General features: G+C 37.4%; 1 protein-coding gene across 1 annotated transcript in view; it reads right to left on the reverse strand.

Annotated features, from left to right (window-relative positions):
• Positions 1-12,033, reverse strand: part of LOC114462900 (receptor-type tyrosine-protein phosphatase T-like) — a 95,977-nt gene extending 83,944 nt beyond the window's left edge. The window contains exon 1 of the mRNA XM_028445989.1: positions 11,670-12,033. Within this exon, the coding sequence (XP_028301790.1) occupies positions 11,670-11,760 (91 nt within the window). The 5' untranslated portion in view covers positions 11,761-12,033. The remainder of the gene's footprint in view (positions 1-11,669) is intronic.
• Between the last annotated feature and the right edge of the window lie 12,906 nt (positions 12,034-24,939).

Consider the following 24,939-nt stretch of genomic DNA (forward strand, 5'->3'; position numbering starts at 1 on the left):
ATACACACACTAAATATATATATATATATATATATATATATATATATATATATATATATATTTCTGTTATTCTGTATGTATTTTTGTAGTTATAAATATTTTGTCATTTAGTGTATTTTTCTGTTTTTTGTGTAATTTCCAGTCATTGTCTGTGAGCGTTCCCTCTGAAGTATACTTCCAAGTTTCCCAAGATGAATTTGGAATCTACAGCAACAGAAACCTTGTTGACACTGAGGCTAAATATCTGTTGATTCTCCACCTTTACTTTGAAAGTTCTGAAAACATTTGAAGTGAGAAAGTGACCAAGTAGAATATCAACATGTGCTCATTTGATCCATAAAACTCACGCAGACACATTTCATTCACACATTTCAGAGATTTTTTGAAGACCCTCCATTGTGCTACTGATGAAACTTCAAAACAAAAGCCCAATTTATAAAAGAGTTTAAAAACTAATGGAAGACAAGAAGAAATGTTTTTATTTTGAGAAGAGGATGTTTGATTTTTAGCTTGAAGCTGGTCCCAAAACGATTTTACGTCCTGCTCGCAATGCATCATGGGACGGTTGAGTATGACTAGTGTGTCGACCGTGCGCACTTAAAAAATGCACTACATCGGTTTCTTACACAGCCTTAGTCTAAGTCTTATGGATGAAAATGCTTATTAGTTTTAGTCACATTTTAGTCATTTTTGTTCAATGAAAACTCTCCCATGTATCGTCATGTTTTAGTCGTAGAAGAGCCGTGTTTAGCTCGTCACTGTCTTGTTACCGCCAATAAAAAAGGGGCTTCAACGAAATATTTTTGTCATTGTTGACGAAAAACAACAATGCCTTCTGTAATGATCTGATCACAGTTTGGTGGAATATAGAGGGATAACTCTATCCAACATCAAGTATTAAACCATAAACATGTCAAATCTATACTGAACAATACATGTGGAGATAAAGCCACTTAGCTTCTATGAGAAACCATTTATTGTATTTATGATACAAATGTATACTGTAAAAGCAAAGTGCAGTGTCTGAAAGCATTTTCTGTAATCATGTGAACATTTCTTTGCACAAAAATAAGCCTTTTCTAGAGATTTCAGCCAGAAGCTCCAAATCACTCTGGACAATTGGCAGAGGAAAGGCGGCACACGGACAGGATTTGCACTCAGTGATCAAACACAATTTCACAGAATGCAAGAGTTTCCTCTCATTTGGAATGGCTTCACGTAGACTTTAGTGGAAATGCTTTATGGGTAGTAGATGGGAACATTTCTTCACATAATCCGGCAAATCAGTGTCAGTGTGAGACATTGAGAGCTTAGCATTCACATATTGTGAGGGAAAACTGGAAGAAATTTGGAATCTCATTCAAATTCAGCAATTTTTTGTGATTGATTTTAGTTTGTGAATCAGTGCTTTAAAGATGTTTCCCTTGGTGTTAAATAAGGCAACCATACGTCTGGTTATACCTGGACATGTCCTCTTTCCACGTCTTGTCTCGACTGTCCAGCCAAATTTGAAAAACTCTTGAAAATGTCTGGGTTTCCCAGGGACTTAGTCCTGGTGCTTCCATGAAACCAGTCAGGACGCAACAATTGGGGGCTTGTCCGGAACTAATTTGCATAGTTGTTATATTTAGGGCGACCATACGTCTGGTTTTACCCGGACAAAAAATGTGTCTCGTTTGGAGCGAAGCGGCTGAGCGTCGAACTTCTTCCCCTGTTTACTGGCTCTGAAAGCAGGGGCAGCGTCTGTGTGTGTTTGTACGTGTGTGCGCGCTTGTTTTGTTTATTCAGTCTGAGCATGTTAAAAGTGAGAGTCCTAGAATGCTACACACCAGAGACTTCAGGGTGATGGTGGACACAAAAGTGTGTGTGTGTGTGTGTGTGTGTGTGTGTGTGTGTGTGTGTGTGTGTGTGTGTGTGTGTGTGTGTGTGTGCCACCTCCGCTGTGCACCTGTGAATACAGACTATAAGCAACAGCAGATTTTGTGACGCCACAGTCAGGAAATGTGTGTTTGCTTCTAATGCTAATGCTAATGCTAATGCTAGTTCCAGTGTGGTCTGTCTCCACAGCTTCATCTCCAACTATCCTCAGCTTTGGGGTTGACTGCCTTGCTTCACAGCAGTCACTGAGGATGACATGGCACTTCTTAGAAACTTGCCAGGATGTAAAAATTGGGGGCTTGTCTGGAATCAATTTTCCTAGTTGTCATATTTTCTTTGCAATGTTGTTTTTCTTCAATATGACATTTCGCTTTCAAAATCATGAAAGCTTCTCAGCAATATTTTTGCCATAGATGTGTTTAATTAAACATATTTATTTGATCTTTTCAGTCCTGGTTCTTCATAGAAACTGATCAGGACGTAACAATTGGGGGCTTGTCTGGAATTCATTTGCCAAGTTGTAATTTTTCTTTGCAATATTGTCTTTCTTCAAGACGATATTTTACTTTCAAAGTCATGATATATGAATATTATCAGGGTGAAGGTGAAGAAGCAGCGATGCTCTTCTAAAGCTAAAGTTCCGACTTCACCAATAGTCTAGTGATCCAAACGCCACTTGGAAAATGTTCAACATAAAGAGACACAAAAGCGACTCCGTGTGAAGGTGAATTCCCAGCGCAGTAACACATGGGAGAGAAACATCTGCACCAACGTGGCCCCAGGCTGAAGATGAAACCATCCGAAGGATAAAAACAAAACGAAAAACGCCGCCTCATTTACCCTGCTCTCATTCCGCCACTGAAATCTTTCCGGCATGTCGTTATTCTCCTCTAAGGTACAAGTTTCTGGATTTCCCACTCCATCATTTATGATTGCTGGATAATTTATGGGTTGCTGTAACATAATGTCAGTATAATTAATGCAATGTACAAATGAACAATAATTAAAGGTTTCATAGGAAACTGAAAGCATCAGTTTCCAGCTACAGGTATCAGCAGCACAGAGATGATGCCTTTGTGGAAACGTGTTACAGTGATGCAACATCTGAACAAAAGGAGAAAAAGGAATATATATTTATAGGATAAAGATACCGTACATGTTCTGAGGACGTTTCTGAATCTCTGTGACAGACATTCTATTCTTCAAGTAAGAAGAGTTTAGCATCATTTAATTAAACTAGTACAGTGCCCGTCGGAGGCATGTATACATATTGACATTAATAGGAGTTCCACTGTGTGGATGTGGAAATGAATGGGATTTTATATATATATATATTTATTTATTTATATATATATATATTCTTTTGGTAGCCAGAACATCACCATAATTTAATCAGCTGTTCCTTGACTCATCATCAACATTTCCTGAAATTTTTATAAAAATCCATTCATAACTTTTCAAGTTATCGTGTACAGACAGACAGCGTTGCACTGCATTAGCTTAGCATTAGCATAGAATAGAATACTGATGATGAAGTCACTGTTGAATACATCATCAGTTTTAACATTCTTGAAACAACAATGACATCATTGTTGATGACGACATCAGTGTTGTAAAACAATGATTGACAGGAGTTCCACAGTGTGGATTGGTCATTACAAATTGGTTTTGGAAAAACCAAATTACTCCAAAATTACAGATGCACACACTCGGGGTATTTGGAAGCCGTTGAGATATTTGCTCCACACACACACACACACACACATATGCACGCACACAGACGTTTCGTGCTTTTATAGATAGATGCAACTGTTATCTTTTAATTAAATACAGCACGAAATAAAGTATTTATTTTATCTTTGTTATTTTATCCTGGTCTTTCCTAAAAACTGGTCGGGACATAACAATTGGGGGCTTGTCCAGAATTCATTTGCATAGTTGTTACATTTAGGTTGAACATACTTCCAGTCTTACCCGGATTTGACCCTAAACGCATCTTGGGAACATTTAAAAGACCGTAACTCTGCTAATATTCGCTCTATCAGAGAAATTTCAGCAGTTTTTTTTAAAGCTAAGGGGTGTGTCCTTAAGGCCAATACCATGTAATTACGATATTTTTACGTTCATTTATTCAGACAACTTTTTCTTTCCAGGAAGTTATGGACTTAATTCCACACATCAAAGTGATCAGCAGATGCCTCTGAAGAAGACTGGCAGTTGACAGTCCAAACATGTCATTAGATCAAAGTAAACTAGCTGAAAAAAAGCTGTTTGAATAAATAAAACCTTAACATATTGGATAAATATTTTCCAAAAGGAGAAACTGCTTAAATGCAGTTGTACTTCCTTTTAGAAAGTACACTATGAACATAAATGCAACCAAAAGAAGGTGGAACACTCGCTGTGTTTACATTACGTTTGGAAATGCACAAAATCTGAATAGTGCAATAAAAACTGGCAACGAAAACATCAAAATTTTGAAAAAACACTCAAATAATGTCACTAAAAAGTTTTTATGTGTTTTTACAGGTTCATGAGGAGGTTTTTCAGACGTTTTGATATTGAAATGTATCGCAAAAGGATGGAAACATGTTTTTATTTATTTGTAGAGAGAACAAGAGACTGAGACATTTCTTAGCATTATACAAAAAAACATTACTGCCACATTAGATACAAACAAACAAGCAACTCTACTTTGTCAAAATTTTAGAAATATCGCTTATATTTTGTGAAAAACTGTAATGGAAACAAAGCTAATGATAAGCTTTACAGAATCCAGATCAGATTTACTAAAACACGTAGAAGGAAAATTATTGTTTAACTGGATCACATTTCTTTTATTGTTTAACATTTCTTTGTATAAACTCATGGTCTTTTTTCCTTTAATTACTCAGAGAAAGTGAAGTAAAAAAATCCACTGGTTCAGTTATAATCAACAATTCAGACCTCCTGTGGTGATAAGGAGCTCCTGTCGACAGGAAGAACAGAAGTCCCTTTGTAAAGAACAGCACCATATATTTCTTTTTTTTAAAGTTTACTTTGCACATCGGCGACATTCTAACAACCCAAAAGTCTTTTTCATTACACGTTATAATTATAACAAATTACCTGAGGTGGAAAAAAAAAGCTTTTTAATTTGTGTAAATTTCTCACTGACTTATTTAATCTGAGTAAAAACAGTGAGTGAAGAATGCTCTCACACACACACACACACACACACACACACACACACACACACACACACACACACACACACACACACACACACACACACACACACACACACACACACACACACACACACACACACACACACACACACACACACACACACACACACACACACACACACACACACACACACACACACACACACACACACACACACACACACACACACACACACACACACACACACACCTCAGCACGCCCTGTTATTAGGCTGTCAGTTAGCCAGGCCAACAGAATAAGGAGCGTGGATTAGGCGGACACACACAGACACACACACAGAGCCATAGAGGATGGACAGAATACTAAACAGAGCGGGGCGTGAGGTGTCAGACATCTCAACATAAATCTCCCACAAACACACACACACACACACACACACACACACACACACACACACACACACACACACACACACACACACACACACACACACACACACACACACACACACACACACACACACACACACACACACACACACACACACACACACACACACACACACACACACACAGAAAAGAGAATACGATTACAGCCACTCTAACAGTCGATAACACTAAAATAATAATCAACTTGGTGTCATCTTTGTCTCCGTTCTTGACCTCGTGTCATTCTTCGTCATTTCTGCAAACGTGCCAACCTTCAGCTTCCTCCTCCTCCTCCTCCTCCTCCTCCTCCTCCTCCTCCTCCTCCTCCTCCTCCTCCTCCTCCCTCAAGACTTCTCAGCAGAAGACGGAGGAAGACTTTATATTTTGCACGTGTTCACATTCAAATTAGCAGAGAATAGCAAACAAGAGAGACTGTCACACCTACGTGAGGTTTAGCAACGTCCAATAACCTGACTTAACCCTGAAACCAGAGGTACCAGAAGAAGAGAGAACATGCAAACCGTTCAGAAAGACTTGTGCACGTCTTTCGTTGACAGGCAATGACGCGGTCTTGGTTCATTTCATGTCATTTCAAAAAATCCAACGAACTTCGTCTCAACAAATTCTGAAGATTAGTCACATATATGCATTGGTTCTTGGGTGACAGTCTCTTCAAATCCAGAAAAACTATTTTTATTGAAAAAAAATGTTAAGAAAAAGAGTTTTATATACCAAGAAAAAGTGATTTTTTATCAGATTTCTTTCTTACATTCCCACATGTAGTTATGGGCCAATAAAAATAGTATTTTATGGAATTCAAGAGCGTGTCACCCTAGAACCAATGCATATATGTGACTAATCATTAGTGATGTAAACCGTCTATGTTCATAGCTCTAAGCTGATCACATTACAGGGAGCTGAGACATATGCTATGTAGTTTACTGAAGACCTAAACATGTTCTAGACCCAAACACACACTGACTTTGTGACTATTTAGAGGAGCTGACATGTCCACCAGATAGGATGTATAGCAGATGTTTGTCTATATTCTCAGAGAGTAGGTGGAGCTATATTAATATACCATATTTCTCTTTCCTATGTGATGTAGTTCCTGAGATATTGGACAATGAAAATGGAAGAAAAATAAGAACACACACCCCCTCACTAAATTGGCCGTATCTGAAAAATATTCACCTGATCAAACTAAAAATTTACAGTGTGACTATTGTAGATTCACAGAACAATTGGTAAGAATTTCAGAATTTTGAAGACTGAGGTGCGTGAGTTGAAAATGACCCTGAAATGACAAAATTCCTGTTAAATCTTTCTCGTCCTTTTGGGTTTTCTTCACCGTCATTGGTTCGTCTCGTTCACTTTCTCACACACACACACACACACACACACTCCAGCAACAGTGTTTCCATCAAAGGATGCCACACGCTCCCCTTTAATCATATAAAGGGGCTCCATAATTGGAGAATTGAGGGATGTTGATCTGATCAAAGCCAAAGACTTCTCTGTGTCCCTTCATCGTGTCAACGGAGCGGACAAAGCAGTCAAAGAGACAAAGTGAAAGTGATACACCACCACTTCTTTTTTTTTTACCCACTCCTTCCTCTTCCTCCTCCTTTTACCCTTGAAGGCACAGAAATCTAATAAGGTAAATAGAAATTAAAGTGGGTTTTCCTTGGAAACACACACGCACACACACCTCCATATCTGAAAGGACGTGGAACAATTAGTGGTCAGTAGAGCTCAAAGATGTGCAGGTGCACCGTTGCCAACAGAATGAAAATGCAACCTTGACTCATGAAGCTGAAGTAGAAAAAAAAAAAAAGTACTCGAAGAATGTCAAAGAAAAGCTGGATCTCTTTCAAAAGCACAAAGTCTGTTCTTACCTTATTGTAACAGAACATATATCTGAGTAAACACTGCTTTGACAGCGTGATTCTACCAAGAAATAACAAAAGAAAGTGTGATCTAGATCAGTGTTTCTCAAACAGGGGTACTTGAGAGGCGGAGGGGAAAATGAACAAATAGTCAGTGTTGGTCCCAGCCCAGGCGTGAGATAACCAGAAACTATACAAACAATAGAAATAAATCTATTCAGGAGCCAATACATTTGTGTTTTTCAACCTTGGGGTCGGGACCCCATGTAGGGTTGACTGAAATTTCAAAAAAATTTAAATACATTTTTGAAATTTTTATTCTTTTTTTTAAATTAAAAAGAACACAATCTGTATTTCTATACTCTCACTTTATGAATCTAGTTCAACTAAAATGCAGTCGCCAGAAATTCTTGATATCAAAATGGGGTCACGATCCAAAAAAAGTTGGGAACCACTGACCTAAAAGAAAAAGGGTACTTGAGCCAAAAAAGTTTCAGAACCACTGATCTAGATCCTAGGTTCCAAAAGCGGGGTACGGGCACACAAATTGTCACAAGGGGTACGTGAATAAACATTGATAACAGCATGACAACATTGGAAACTAAAATATAAATAGAGCAGCAGTCAGGAGCCTCCACGCATTGCCACAAAAACTCATCTCAATATTTATTTTCTCAAAACTTTGATAAATACAATAAATAAACAAAGTCTGACCAGAAAAACAACTCAGGGTTACGTTTTTCTGATGCAAAATGCCACACAAGCACATTTATTAACAAAAAGCTGCACAATAGGTCCAACTTTTGGCTTTTTCTCACATAAAGGACAGCACGTGTGAGTGAGTTCTGTCATGTTTAGGTAGAGATCAGCAATCATCTAAATTTGATTTTCATGTTGTTCTGAGAAGTAGCAAAAGCAGCGACTCCAAAAACGAGTATTTTAATATAAAATAAGCAATATTGATATATACAATATTGTAATTTTCTATAAAATAAAAAAATTTGATATATCTTAAATCTTGGAAGACTACCCTCTAGTGGTGACAGAAAAAAACGTTGCCACCACGCAGTGTGAAAGTAGATTTTCAGCTTTGACAAACACGAAAACAAAAGATAGAAAATGACTTTGTGGAGAACAATTTAAGTCTCACTCTCTCACATTCAGCCCAACATTCCAGAGTTCTGTTCATCTTCTCAACATCACACGTCTCACTGAAGTCGTACCACTTGTAATTCACAGTTGATGACTATGTTGTATTACAGCTATATGTTTAAACAACTAACGTTACAACCACATTGCTCTCTCACCTTATAACAGTCGACTCTTCCATTTCCCTACCCTGACTCCCTCTTCCCTGTTCCCTTCCCCCTCACCGAGGTGTAACACTGTCCTCTCTGTTTATATTCTCCCTATAATAAAGTGTTTCTTACCCTTCCTTAAGGAGGGCTGCTGATGGACACAATTATGCAATAATAAAACATGCGTCGCACTAGCACTACATGTAGTGTTGACCTTTGACAACGTGTAAAAAATAAATAAAAATTATTACACAGATTATTACGCATACATAAAATACTAAATATGTAAAAAACCAAGAAGCAATAAGTGATAGATATCAGTCCCAACCGGATCTTCATGAATTTTTATATTTAGTTAAGGGAAATATTAAGTAATAATTTGAGGAAAACTCAAGGTTTTTGTAAAAATTTCGAGTTTTTCCAACAGTTTAACATTATTAAATAAGCAGTGTTGAGTTTCATTTACACAAGTTTGTTTTTACTTCCTCCTGTGGGTAGAATTGGATGCTCCAAAGGGCCAAATCTGGGCCCCGGGCCTTGAGTTTGACACATGGTCTAGATCTATGCATAAAAACGTAAATAATGTATAATATAATGCAGTTTTGGGCTGATATTATGTGGATGTTGTTGTGTAGATACATCTTCACATGATGATGATGATGATGAAGATGATGATGAACTTAAATGTGAGACAGCCACAGAATCAAGACACGATTCCTCGCCAGATGTTTTTCCTGACGCTGTTGAAGGAGCTTCTTCTCCAAAGTTTGTATCTTTTTTTATTTTTATTTTATCATTTCATAAACTAAACTAAAAAAATAAAGCACACACTTGGAGGAAGAATAAAGAGAGCAACCATTGGAAGCTCGCCATGTGTCTGCCAGTGAGTCCACGTGCTGACATGTTCTAATACCGCCCCCTGTCGACTCAGCACAAAACAACACATCATCAAACACTGCATTTGCTGTTTTTCTTTCCCTGAATCTTTGCTGTAATGTTTCGTTTTGCATAGAAGTAACAGTTGATCATATAATGACAAAGTAAATTAGTGAAAAAACTATTTTAGTCACACAAATGATGGATTTTCTTTAGCTTTTGGTCTCATTTACAACACTTTAGAATCTGGAACAACACCACAAACCTGTGTTTCTTTAATTATTCAACTCAGTTTCATCTCGATCGGATCCGGATTATGTATTTCATTGCGATTTTTCAAAAATAAGGGCGGTGCCCCTACATTGTGACCTATGCTCTATTAACAGCACAAATGTATCATTCCAGAAACTTCATTTTGTTTTCTTTTTGAATAATAGGCTCAGGTTTATTTTAGTCACACAACTGTTTTTCAGGAAGTTTACTTTAATCCCCTGACATGTTTCAAATTGTCAACTGCCAGTCTTCTTCATAGGTGTCTGCTGATCGCTTTCATGTGTCCAATGCTTGGATAGAGTTTAGTCCGCGTAATAATTCAACTTCATTTTGTTTTCTTTTTGAATAATATGTTCAGTTTTAATTTATTTATTTGTTTTTTTGTCTCATTTACAACATTTTGGAGACTGGACTCATTTGCTCTTCGTCTCCAAACCAAAAAAACAACAACAACAACACATACCTGAGTTATTCAAGTCAGAAATACTAAACACTTGTCCAAAATGTCAACTTTTTATGTTCACAAACTACTGAGTTGAGCTGGAATCATCACCATTACGCACGGAGAGCGGGATTTGTTAAAGACAGGATGGAGATGGAGGGAGGGAGACATGCACTCATCCTTTCTCAGAGGTCCCTTTCTGTGGACGAACAAGTCATGAATATCAAGCAGAAGGTGCGAAGAATCGCCTGCTGCTGTTTCCACGGGTTGGGAAGTGCAGACGAATGAAAATGACCAAGTTATTCATGTTTAACTCTTTAAATTGGAGCAAAACTGGCATGGAAAGCAAAAGTGAAGCAAAACTGGTCAATTTGCTGTTTACATCATTGTTTGCAATTAGCGTGGGGGGGGGGGGGGGGGGGGGCGCACACAACATACGCACAAACAGAAAACTAGAATGTCTTAAAAAAAATAAATAGAACAAAAGTAAAATAATCTAATAGCGTCTTATTTCCTGTAAAACAAACTGTGCACAACAGAGTAACAAGTGCCACACACACACACACACACACACACACACACACACACACACACACACACACACACACACACACACACACACACACACACACACACACAGGTTTGGCTTTAGGCGGTAAAACTGCACTCCTGATGATTAAATATGGAACAACAAACTAAAGAAAGACTTTTATTGATGATGAAAACAGCAAAGAATAATAAATAAGTAAATTAATGACGCACATACCTGAATAGATATCTGTGTATATATATTTCATACATCTGGTTTTACGCACGTTTTTTGAGCCCAAAATTCCAAAGTAACATGATTGAATGTTTCACCATTACATGAAGAATATATTATAGGAATAAATACGGATTCGGATCTTGAACAAGTGGCATGGTGACCCCACGGATCCTCCAAATCACCAGCGATCCCCGCACACGCTGGATTTAAAGCATCTCCACTGAATCCACAGTGAATCACACATGTTTGGCAGCACTCACAAAAACTCACAAAACACACACTCAACGTTTACCAACAAACATCCAAACAACGCAGAAGCTCCAGAAGTGACACAAACTTCGTGCGTAACGAGCGGCGGAATCCGCGGTGCAACAGCCGCGACATTTCCATGAATATATCTATTACTATACAGTCTAACACTAAATCGTTTTTACACCAGGGGCAGATTACGGTCAGTTCCCTTTGGGATGAAAGAAAAAAAAAAACACAAAATCCCGAGGAGCGCACGGACGGACGGACACATTTTACGCACCGAACGAATCCAAGAAATCTGTTTAAGGAGGAAAACCAGCCACTTTACACCTAATATCCATGTGCGCCATGCACAGTTTGCTTAGAATCAAGTTAGAAATAGAATCCAAAGCCTACCTGGGAAGAACTGTCCGTCACTAAATCCCAAAAGTCCAAAGAAGAGGAAAACCGAGAGCAAAACGGGAGAAAAACTCCGTTCATCCATCATCGTCTCTGGTTTCTATGTTACAGTGGAGTCAGTAACAGTCCAGGACACTCGTGCACATAGTCCTGAAAGCGCGTGTCCTCCTCCTCGGTGGGCAACCTGGTGGTGGGGGATCCTCACGTTGACGCCGAGAGACGCGCGTGCAGGACCGGGGAGAAGTTAAGGAGTCAAATCAACTGCAGTAATTCCACCTGGTAACCTCCTGTCCGGGTGTTTGTGCGCGCGCGTCAGCAGCGTGGAGTGCGCGTGCGTGCAGGGGCAGGTTGTGTATGTACGTGTGCGCGCTCGGGTGGTCTCGGACAGACTGAAGAGGAGTTGGAGAGGAGCGCACCACGGCGCGTGCCAGACAGACACAATACGTAAAGACCCCGCGTCTCAAACCCAGGGGCCGTTTCCGGTCAATAATTTCAAAGTAAAACTGTGCCGTAGATGAGATCATCATTATAACATCTGATCTGAACTGTTATCAGAGGTGAAAGTAATGGATTAAAAGTCCTCACGTGACAGTAATTGAGTTGATTTGATGGGTACTTGTACCTTTTCGAGTATATTTATAAATCAGTAATTTTACTTATACTTAAGTGCGTTTTAAAAGAAGTAATTTGTTACATTTCTACACCCAATCGTTAATTAGTCAATTATATATTTTTGTTTTAAATGGTCAACAGACTTTGTGCAAATACAAAAAAAATCAAACGATCAGATTTCACACCATAGACCAGTCAGATTAAAATTAATACATCGTGCAAAAACAGCATTGAATGAAGGTCATTTTTTTTAACTTTTAGAGCTCATAAATAACTATACTTAGAAACTGACATTTAAAAAATAATAATAATTAATTGGTGTTGTTTATTTATTTATTTTAAACAAACCTTTTTTTATATACAGATTCCTTTGTGTGTGTGTGTGTGTGTGTGGGGGGGGGGTAACTGATAACTTTTACTTTGAGTACTATATAATTGAGCTACTTTTTACTTGTATTTAAGTATTTTATGTATGACTCACTTGTACTTCAGTACATTTTCAAGTAACAATACTTCTATTTGAGTATATCAGTATCTTTAAACCTCTGTGATTTTATAATTATTTGCAGTCATCACTTATTTTTATCTTTTTTTGTTTGTTTTTGTTTTCCACTTGATAGTCTTTCTAATTCTTTACCCAAAGGTTTTTATTGTCTTTATTACTGCAAGCTTGACTACAGCGGCTTTAAACTCCATGACGTCCCCTGGGTCTTAGTGCCGGCCCGCTGCGCATTAAAGCATCATCTTCAGCCTCTGTCCCTGACATGAGATCATTTCACTGTTTATTAGACCAATGACCATTGGATCAAAGGCTCAGGAAACTGTTTTACTACTTGCTGCAGAAATATTAGGCTTAAATTAGATCAGCAGCTTCCCCCCTCACCCCGAGTAAATGCACACATTGACGATAAACAAAAAACACACCACAATAATAATAAACCCTGCACAATATGAGAGAAAAATATACTCAATAATAGCAAAACTATGCAATAATCACAACAAAAAAGCAGAGAAAGACACTAATCACAAAAAACAAAAACAAAAATACACAAAATGAAAATAAAATAATGCAAAACAATAAAAAAAAATGCTAAATGATACCAAAAATATGCAAAAATCACAACAGCAAAAAAGAAAATGACACTAATCACAAAAAAAATACAAAATGACAAGAAAAATATGCAAAAGAAGAGAAAAATACCCTAAATGATACCAAAAATCGCAACAAAAAAGCAGAAAAAGACACTAATCACAAAAAACAACAAAAAGAAAAAAAAACAGAAAATGACAAGAAAAAACGTGCAAAAGAAGAGAAACATATACAATGATACCAAAAATATGCAAAAACCACAACAAAAATACTCAAAATGACAATAAAAACACACAAACTGAGACTAAACAACAACACATAAAAATGAGAGAAAAATACACAAAGTGACAACAAAAATACGACAATATTTGGTCATTATTCTAAATGCTGATATGAAGGTTAACGTGGCCCTCGGATCAGACAATCACATTTTTGTGGCCCCTACTGCGTATTAAAAGCTACTCGTCTCAGGTTCCATATGATCTTTAAACCTGGTTATTAATAATCTGTACAGATGTTTAAAAGCTTGTTTATGTGTGAAGGCTAATGGAGATTCTTGTCTCTTTCTATGTGAGCCTCTCGATATCAGCTGAGCTTTATTTTAACACATGATTAATGAGTTTAATTATGACTAATCTGCAGGAAAAACTTGACTCAATCATAAACTGATTCGTCACTTCCCTTGAGTTATGGCTGAAACGTTAAACTTCCAGTGATAATTGATCCACTTCTTTTTTCTGTTGTTGTTGTTGTTGTTAGACTAGTTAGTTTTCCACTGGAGGAGGAGGAAATCTAAAATAAATGTAAAAGATGAGAGGGACAGAGCGTAACCGTGGGTGTGTGAGTCAGCGTTAGCTCAGGGTGTGTGTGGGACAACTCAAAGTAGAAAAGTTAGTCAAGATAAAAACAAGGGAGCTGATGGCAAAGTTCACTTTCTATTTTCAAATTTACATTTGCATTCCTTACAGTATCTGTCATGTTTTAGTTATTAGCTATAGAACAGTGGTTCTCAACCTTTACAGCCCACGACCCCCAAAATAAGGGCCCCAGAGACCAGGGACCCCCACTGTAGCTGAAGGTGGTTGAACACAGACATGAACATTGTAGAACAGTCATGTGGAGACAGGACCATCTATAAGGGGGAATAAAGGGAGAGATTTTTGGGGTCCAATGATGGTCCATTGTTCTATGAATCTGTGATAACCACATTCAGTGGCCATACCAGCCTGTCATTGGCCAATCTCGGTCCAGTGGTATCTGTCATTGTGTCCTTGGGCAAGGCACTATGAGTGTCTATGATAAAGCACTATATAAAATCCAATGCATTATTATTATTATTTATTCATCTGAATAATGTCCACTGTTATATAAGAAGTTCACTATTGTTATTAGTCATCTTAAAGATGTAAATTCTTGTTTTAATCAGAAATAAAATGGGTTAAACGTGACCAAAAATGGTGGAAAAGGTGGTGAAATGGGATTTTAAAAACCACAGAAATTGGTTAAAAGTTGTGAATGAAAGTGGCCAAAAATGGACAGAAAAAGTGTTAAATTGGCTTTAAAGTGCCATAAATGGGGGGTGGGGGGGTTGGGTAATGTAATTTAAAAAGTAGGAACAATTACTGGTAAATAAATGGGTATGATAAATTGCTTCCGAGGAGGCCACCGAGACCCAGCCCCCTCGGCCGACCCGCCTTCCGCCAGGCACCGGACCATGCCCCGAGCACGCCGGGTTGCCCGTCCCCTGTCCGCGCTGTCCCTCGGCAAAGGGGGCCAACGACGGTGGCAAGGCCAGGGAGTGGGGGGGGCGTCATCGAGGAGGGACGAGCACCGGGGAGAGGAGGGGAGCGGCGGCGAGCCCAGCCCCACTTTGCACCCGAGCCCAACTGACCCCGCCCTTAGAGCCAATCCTTATCCCCATGTTACAGGTCAACTACTGTCTGCATATACGATCAAAAGACAAGAGGGGCTGGCCCCACTGACTGTTTGTTGATTTTAGCGACAGTGCTGCGACGCTTGTGGCCACTAGGGGCGCTTGACGTGAACATTATGGGTCTAGTGCCCCTCGTGGCCAAAAGTTACACATTGCGCCTTTAAACTAGCAATTTATGGGCATGACAAATTGTAAATGTGGTTAAATAGGTTAAAAGAAATGTAGAAAAGGCATTGAAATTTGATGGAAAAGTGTCAGAAAAGGGAGTCATGTAGCAAAATGCAATCAAAAGAGCAAAAATATGGAAAGAAAAAGTGATAAAAATCGGTTTAAATATGACAAGTTTATTGTAGTTGCAGAAAAATGGTTAAAAAAAAAAATGTTGTTCTGAAAATGAATTCCTAGTTCCTTGAATGCGTCTATAACATGTCAGAGCAGCATTATTTTGTTCTTTTTAACCCAACAGTGACAAACACAGTGACTTATTCCTTTAAATCTTGTTGTTGGTGACTGAGAAACAAACCTGAGTGGTAGAGGAAGCACCTGTGCAGCCATTTTTAACGCCATGTTAAACCTCTGTCATCCCAGTGCCATCCACAGCTCCCTAATGGTCTCTGGTGTTTCTCTCTACCCGACCAGGTGAGCGTGTCATGGTGCATTAAACTCAGCACATTTCACACAGTCGACTGGGAACAGGTTGACATTATCAGCCCAGTGATGCTCAGCATGCTGGCAGATAAATGACCTGAGTTTGGCAAACCAGTGATCAATACTGGTCCAAATCCAGTCTAGATGCAGACAAGATTATAGATTAAAAAAATAAAGAAGACATAGTGCATAGTGCAGGCCACAAAATCAATGATTTAAACTTATTTTATTTGAGAAATGGGAGAATGTATTTACAAAGGTTGAAACTTACGCTCACAGGTTAGTTTATGAATCCACCATTATTTATGAATCCACCATTATACACATGTTAGTTTATGAATCCACCATCATACACAGGTTAGTTTATGAATCCACCATCATACACAGGTTAGTTTATGAATCCACCATCATACACAGGTTAGTTTATGAATCCACCATTACTTATGAATCCACCATTATACACAGGTTAGTTTATGAATCCACCATTACTTATGAATCCACCATTATACACAGGTTAGTTTATGAATCCACCATTACTTATGAATCCACCATTATACACAGGTTAGTTTATGAATCCACCATTATACACAGGTTAGTTGGAAAACGGTCATGTGACTCAAACTTTGGAGAAGTTTGTGCAATGCATTGTGGGATTTGGAGTCCCGTAGAAGAATGTAAAGACGGTGACAGATTAGTTTTTTTTCTCATTCTCACTGTGATTTGCTCTGAGTGATTTTTTTTCCTTGTTGTTTATCATTGTTTCCGTGAAAAAACAAAACGTCAACGTCCGCCATTGCTGTGGTTTTTGTTTTAAACAGCACAAATATCACTTTGTCCCTTTCATACTGGAACCAGTAATGGATGAGAACAACTTTAGGATGTCAGGGGGTGACAGTAAAGTGAGAATATAGGTTTACTATGAAACCGCAGAGTTGGAACTGTCGCCCCTGTGGTCACCGTGGAGTTTTTTCAGCTGCTTTTATCATCTTTCAGTAAACAAGAGGTTTACGTCAGCATTTTTTTTCCTAGTTTTTCTAGAGCAATAAAAAGCCATACAAGTGTGGATTTTGACTAAAAAAGCTCCTAAATAATCTAAAAAAGCTAATAAATGATTTAAAAGCCACTAAATGAACTACAGAGCTACGGATTGATCTAAAAAACTACTAAATGATCTTAAAAAAAAAAAAAAAGCTACTAAATGATTTGAAAGCTGTTAAATGATCTAAAAAGCTACTAAATGATAAAAAAGCTGTTAAATGATCTAAAAAGCTGCTAAATGATAAAAAAAAAAACTACTAAATGATCTAAAAAGCTGTTAAATGATCTAAAAAGCTACTAAATAATCTAAAAAGCTGTTAAATGATCTAAAAAGCTACTAAATGATTTTAAAAAAAGCTACTAAATGATCCAAAAATCTACTAAATGATCTAAAAAGCTGTTAAATTATCTAAAAAGCTACTAAATGATCTAAAAATCAGTCTGAATGTTTCACTCCAATAGAAAACAATGGGATGTTTACAGGCAGTGGGGCCGTGTGACATTATCAATCACATGACTTCAAGATGGAGGAACACTACTGTAAAGTAGTCCCATTTTTAAAAGACAATAAAACAAATATTGTGGAAAAATAAGGTTTAATTAAATTAAAAAATACAATTAAACGGGGCTTTAAGCCTTTATTTGTCATGTACAGTATATATGTTGTTACACATATATATTGAAATTTGTCCTCTGCAATTTAACCCATTCCTGGGGAGCAGTCAGCAGACATTTTGCAGCACCTGGGGAGCTGTTCGGGGTTAAGGGACTTGCTCAACATCCCACAGTGATGGCCCAGGTGAGGCTTGAACCGGGAACCTTCTGATTACAAGGCCAGCGTCCTTTAACCATTAGACCATTTCCAAAAAATAATTCTGTTGTGTTGTTTGGTCCTGATTCGTCCTTAACCCGTGTTGCAGAAAAAAGATTTCTAGCTGACAACTCATCGACCAAACATGTCTTTACACCTTTTTATTCTTAATTAACGCCCCACTGACATCAAGCATTAGGAATAATGCGTCAGGGAATCCCCAGGCATCAAAAATCCTGCCTCATTATTGGTCATATCGATTATTTGGGTCCAGCAAACACTTGTTTTGTTTAGCTTTTCTTATTTGTTTTTAATGTCATTATGGTAATACTTTTGTTTTCACTACAAAACTATTTACGTTTCACCAAAACATAAAACGCAAAAGCTGCGTTTTCACTGGTTCAGTTTGGAATTATTTAGTTCATTTTTAGTTTGTCCAAGAAAAAAAGCAGAACACATCAATCATCATGTTAACATTGATTATATATACTGTTGCAATTTGAACTATTTCATGTCAAATGTGTGAAAAACAAAACTTAAATTCACATTAACCATTTCAAAACGTTAATTTAATTAATTCTATAAATCAATTTGTCTCGCTTCCATCACAGTGACTTCTCTTCACATGTACATTATCACTTATTTATCAGAAATCAATAATGCAGATTGGAGGTCGTCAGCTTGAGCTTTTCCAGGTTTAGTCGATGCCATAGAAACCTTTACCCCAGTCCAATATTTACACATAAATGAAGAGTTTTTTTTCTAAACAATACCCTGAGGAGGTATAAGTCGCTTAAAGATTCAGTTCAGGTTCTACTGTTCTATAGAACGTTTGAGATGCATCGCACCATCTACAGAACACCATCAGCTCAGGAGAAACGTGTTGATGGGCAGTAAATGTAAAACACCAGTGCCACACTGGTGATACTGGGTTTAAGAAGAATCAGAAACAAGAAGATGAACAGATGCACGAGGGGTCACTAACATGGAAACAACAAGAAAACATGTTGAAATATTAAAGTTAAAGATCTGATATTTCTCTTTAGATGACGATCTACAAACTGAGCATTCACATATCATGTTCTTGGCTATGTTCAAATGTCACACTCCATACTATACACTACAAAATCAATGAGTATATACTGTCTACTATATATCATAAGTAGGATGATGAGCGTTCCCACTAGAGTATAATTCCAAGTTTCCCAAGATGCATTTGGAACCTACAAGTTAGTATGAGTAGTACGTTAGTATAAGTAGTACGTTAGTATAAGTAGCACGTTAGTATAAGTAGTACGTTAGTATGAGTAGTACGTTAGTATGAGTAGTACGTTAGTATAAGTAGTACGTTAGTATGAGTAGTACGTTAGTATAAGTAGTACGTTAGTATGAGTAGTACGTTAGTATAAGTAGTACGATAGTATAAGTAGTACGTTAGTATAAGTAGTATGTTAGTATAAGTAGTACGTTAGTATGAATAGTACGTTAGTATGAGTAGTACGTTAGTATGAGTAGTACGTTAGTATAAGTAGTATGTTAGTATAAGTAGTACGTTAGTATAAGTAGTACGTTAGTATAAGTAGTACGATAGTATGAGTAGTACGTTAGTATGAGTAGTACGTTAGTATGAGTAGTACATTAGTATAAGTAGTACGTTAGTATGAGTAGTACGTTAGTATAAGTAGTATGTTAGTATAAGTAGCACGTTAGTATAAGTAGTACGTTAGTATGAGTAGTACGTTAGTATGAGTAGTACGTTAGTATAAGTAGTACGTTAGTATGAGTAGTACGATAGTATGAGTAGTACGTTAGTATGAGTAGTACGTTAGTATGAGTAGTACGTTAGTATGAGTAGTACGTTAGTATGAGTAGTACGTTAGTATAAGTAGTACGTTAGTATAAGTAGTACGATAGTATGAGTAGTACGTTAGTATAAGTAGTACGATAGTATGTGTAGTACGTTAGTATAAGTAGTACGTTAGTATGAGTAGTACGTTAGTATGAGTAGTACGTTAGTATGAGTAGTACGTTAGTATGAGTAGTACGTTAGTATAAGTAGTACGTTAGTATAAGTAGTACGTTAGTATGAGTAGTACGTTAGTATAAGTAGTACGTTAGTATAAGTAGTACGTTAGTATAAGTAGTACGATAGTATGTGTAGTACCAAATTGGCGGCGGTCCGAGCGTTTGGATGCTACTAACATCCATCTTCAGTGTTGGGAGTAACGCATTACAAAAGTAACGCAATTACAGTAATATATTACTTTTTGCTGTAACACAGTAAAGTAACTCATTACTTATAATATTTTGGTAATATTATACTCCATAAGCGTGAGTTTAGAGTTTGTTTTATTTCATAAGCAGCTTCTAAATGGCCTCGTAAAGCTTCTACGTCTTTTAGCTGAGATGTGATTGTAATTTGGATTGAGTTTCTCTTTAATGACCACATTTCTGCTCCTTTATACATTTTTAAATGTATTTGTGTAAATAGACTCATTGAAAATATTAAGATGTTTTACCTCCTCGTTCTGCAGCTTTTAGGCTCCGCCTGAGCAATACCGATAGGAAAACTGAGATGAATGAATTATTGATCGTTGTTTTTATTGAGCGTCAGAAACCTCCCTGTAAGGACTGTAAATATTAAAGTACTCTGCAATATGATATATTTTATTAGAATAAACTGTGGGAAAAAAAAAAAAACTGCACACATTGATTTAATGCAACAACAAAAAATGACAGCCACAAGGTTTGATATTGTATTTAGAAAGTATGTACTATTTATTTATTAGTATTGCAATGGAAAATAATTCTAAGAAATTGAGGTTGTGTTTAAAACATGTTTTGACTAAATAAATGTTTGACTAATTGAAAAAAAAATAAACTGATAAAGGAATTTTAGTAATTGCGCCACTTTTTGCAAACTGATAAATACTGTTATTGTTATTATTGTTACACAACTATAAATCTGTGCTGCATTGAACGTAAACAGGAATTTAAAAATAAACTTAAATCCCATTTAATATTGTATATTTTGTTTTCAGAAAATATATTTTTTTTTATTCATGAGGATCATTAAATGTTAGTCATAATTTTTTTGACATTGGTTTGTGTTGTTATTTGATGCATTTGTGGTGTAATTTATTGTTTTTTCTTTTTTGTAATTGTTTTGTGTCAATTTTTTTTAGCTCATTTTGCAATTTCTGTTGTTTTTACTGTAATTTTACGTGTGTTTCTGAAGTAATTTAGCATATTTTCCACTCATTTTGTTTGTTTTTTAAATGGACAGCTCCGAGGACAGATGACAAAAGTATTGTTAATTCTCATAATTTAGTGTCATTTATTCCATTCTGTCTATCTGTGTCTATCTGTATCTGTGTATGTTCATGAATAAATACACGCAACACATTTTTTTCCCAAAGCCACAGGGAGCCACAACAGAGATGAAAGAGCCACATTTGGCTCCAGAGCCATGCGTTGCAGACCTCTGTCCAAGTGGCAGGTCGGCAAAAACCTGGGGATGTACTTAAACATTAATGAGAATATTATTTTATCTGAAACCTTTTTTTTTTTTAAACTAACACCAACATAAACACATAAAGTAGTAGGGTAAATTAATTTGACTCTACGGCCAAGTGTAGTTTCAGCATGATGTCTGATTTCAGGCTGGGTGAGTTCAACTTTCCATTTACCCGTAAGACGCTATTTTCCAGCATCAACGGTGATAAAAGCTACAAATGAGTGTAAATGTGTGTGAATATGTAGAAATGCTTATGTGTGTCTGCAAAAAGAAAAGAAAAAATGGAGAGAGGGCTTTTATATGATTGGCAGTGATTTGCAGCTGTGGTCACAACAGGAGAGAAAAATATCATCTACACATGCTCTCTCTCTGCTGGAGTGATAAATGGTTATGCTGCTCCATGTGGGAAATCAGAAGAATGGAAGCACTCACTCACTCTTCACATTTGTTCTTTTGCTGTGCGTCAGCACTGTGAAGTCGATCCATTTGTGTTTCACTCGCTATTTGCATTGAAATCACATCGAGAGAGAGAGTACGCAGAGAAATAAATGAAAAAGTACAGACTGAGAGGAAAGGACGAGACAAAAGATGGAAGGAAGTGAGACAGATAAATGCATGGGTAAAGGAAAGGACAAAAAGGTTTTGAGAATGTCAAACACCGTGGATAGAAAAAGTTGAATGAAATTACATCAAGAAACGAAATCAATCAAAAAGTGGTGAAAAGAGTAAGATTGAGTTTTTTTAATGTAAAAGAAAAAGGAAGAACTGTGATGGGTGAATGGGGGGGCCACAAAAAATGGATTTTACTGATCTGAGTGCCACATTATCAACATTCATGTCAGCATTTAGAATAATGACCAATGTGAGCATTAATACAGGGAAGAAGAATACGTTTGTGTTGCCATTTTGATGTCATTTGTTGTTTAGTTTTGGTTTTTGTGGTCATTTTGTGTCATTTTTTTAAATCTCATTTTGTGCTTTCAGTTGTTGTCTTGTGTGTTTTTGAAGTGTTTTCTTCCCATTTTATAGTTTTTTGTTCTTGTTTTGTGTGTTATGAACCAATTTGTGTATTTTTGTTGTCATTTTGAAGATATTTTTTGTCTATTAGTTTTCTGTGTTTTTGTAGTCATTTTATTTATTTTTTTATAATGTATGTCTTATTTTGTATATTTATGTTGTTTACTGTATATTTCTGCACTTTTGTATGTGTTTTTAACACATTTGTTGCATGTACTTCAGCGGCCATTTGTTCATGTGAGCATTTAGAATAATGACCAATATGAGCATTAATACAGGGAAAATCAACACGTTTTTGTTGTCATTTCATGTAATTTTGAAGTCGTTTATGGTTTTGTTTTATTTTTTGCAGTCGTTTTGTGTCATTTTTAATCTCATTTTGCGCTTGTGTGTTTTGACTGTTCTTTTATGTGCGTTTTTGGAGTCATTTTGTGTGTTTATTTTGTCTAATGTATATTTCTGTAATTTGATATGTGTTTCACACACACACACACACACACACAACGGATCGCTGCTCCGCTCAAAACCAGGCTCCGCTGCGCACGGGACTCTAGTGGCTCCGCTTTGGTGGAGAGTGGACAATTTTATGAAATCATGAATTAACATTAATATTGCAGTCCAAACAAAACCAATGTTGCACACCTTTGAACCAAGCAGCAGCCATGTTGAAAGTCTTTGGTCAATCTGAGCCTGAGTCGCAGAGATATTTGAGGAACACACAGACAAACAGAAAGACAGACACGCAGACAGACAGAGATTCCTTGCTTTATAGATGAATAATTCAAATCCATAATTCAGAACAAAAACAACACAGTTGTCACAGAAAAGACAGGAATGAAATAACACAGGCAGGAAGCTGCTGACTCTGTTAATCAGGGCCGGCTCTACGCAGGGGCAAGAGGTTACAGTGCCCCCTCAAATAAATGTCGTGCCCTCTCAAATCAAAGATTATGATTCCTTACTCCATGCTCAGATTTCACAATAGACGCATCTATTACACTCTGTATTAGCAACGGCTTGCTTTTTCTTCCTTTTGGCTGTTCTACTCCTGTTATGGATAGACGGGGATATGAGAGCAGGTGGACGGTGGTCTAACACCGTCAGGGCCATGACAAACACTGCCGTGGCCCCGTCGAGCCGCCGCCACGCTTCTCAGACTGCGGCGCACCACCTATGCGTCCGTCACACGGACCGGGGGCCATCGCGTTACACACGGCTACAGAGAGCCAGGCTTTCAGCCACAATATTCAATGTTTTTGATGATTAAATAGCATAAATAGAATAAAGGCTTTTTACCAACAGTCCCTCTGAGTGCCTCAGATCTTTTCAAAACTCTAGGTTAGATCCCCAAACTGAAGAGCACCAGTGAGACAACATTTTTTCAAGCAACTTTCCAACACAACCCACAAACCCATGCAGCACTCCAAGCAACTGTTTTTATCTATACTTTTACTTGAGTACTGAAGACTTTTGCCACATCTGTGGAAAACCTAAAGCATGTTTGTATGTGTGCTTGTGAAACAAAGTCAAATCAAAAGAGAGAAAGACCAAGAAAAAATTAGAATTTTTGTTTATTGTTGAACCCAATTCCTTGATCCCTCCTCATCTCGCTCTAAAGCAGAATAATTGTGCCTTGATACTCAAAGTCTAGACTTGTGCTGCGTTTTGTTTACACAGTGGGAGGTCTTTCAAAGAACATCAAAAACAGCCTCTTTCTTTCTGAAAGCTGCTCAGATAGTTTCTCATCTCCTTTTTGTTGTTTGGTTGTCTTTGTTTTTGGGACTTTTCTGAATAATGGGGTCCTACTTGTCCTTCTGTAATGATTCATGACTTAAATAGAGCGGCGTGTTGCTTCCACAATCCTGCCCTGTGATGTGCAATGCGAGAGTTTTCATATTAATTCAAGAGAAATGACTGTGTCCCACAGGGTAGGTGGTGTTTAACGAGAGTGTTTTTGTCTGCCCGGTGACTGCGGTACACACACAGCCAAACCAATGTCCTTCTATGACACCTATTACATCTGGACCGCCAAGGTCTCCATTAGTACGCTCCACTAGTACGACTTTGTTCTGTCGTCTGTGTGTGTTTGTGTGTCTCTCACACATTCTAGGACGTAAAGCATGGGTTTATGTAAAAGCTACATGTCAGGATGTGTTTAAATGTTTTTGAAATTATGTCTTTTCACTGATTTATTACATCAACACAGCTTTGTCTGTCCTCCATTCATCCCCCTAGCTTTGCCTCCCTCAATGATGTCACTTCTATTGTTTGTATCAAATGACTGGATGAACCGTCAAACGTATTTGACAGGTTGGATAGTGGTCGTAGTTTTATGGGGAGGAGAATGAGTTGCACAACCTGATGATGTACAGGAAATACACGTTTGATGATCCAACAGATTGAAAAAATATCCAGGCAGATATGTCAAAAATATGTTCAGTTCTGGAAGAAAGCATGAAAATGTGTACATAGGGTTTTATTTTGAGTATGAATCTATTTTTAATGGGATCCACACTGGAAAACCAATGGTTCCCACTCAATCAAGAAATCCAAGGTGGCCACCATCCATATTACTAATTTGGATATTTTGTCATAACTTCG

This window comes from Gouania willdenowi, chromosome 5 (assembly GCF_900634775.1).
Source record: "Gouania willdenowi chromosome 5, fGouWil2.1, whole genome shotgun sequence".
Taxonomy (NCBI): Eukaryota; Metazoa; Chordata; class Actinopteri; order Blenniiformes; family Gobiesocidae; genus Gouania; species Gouania willdenowi.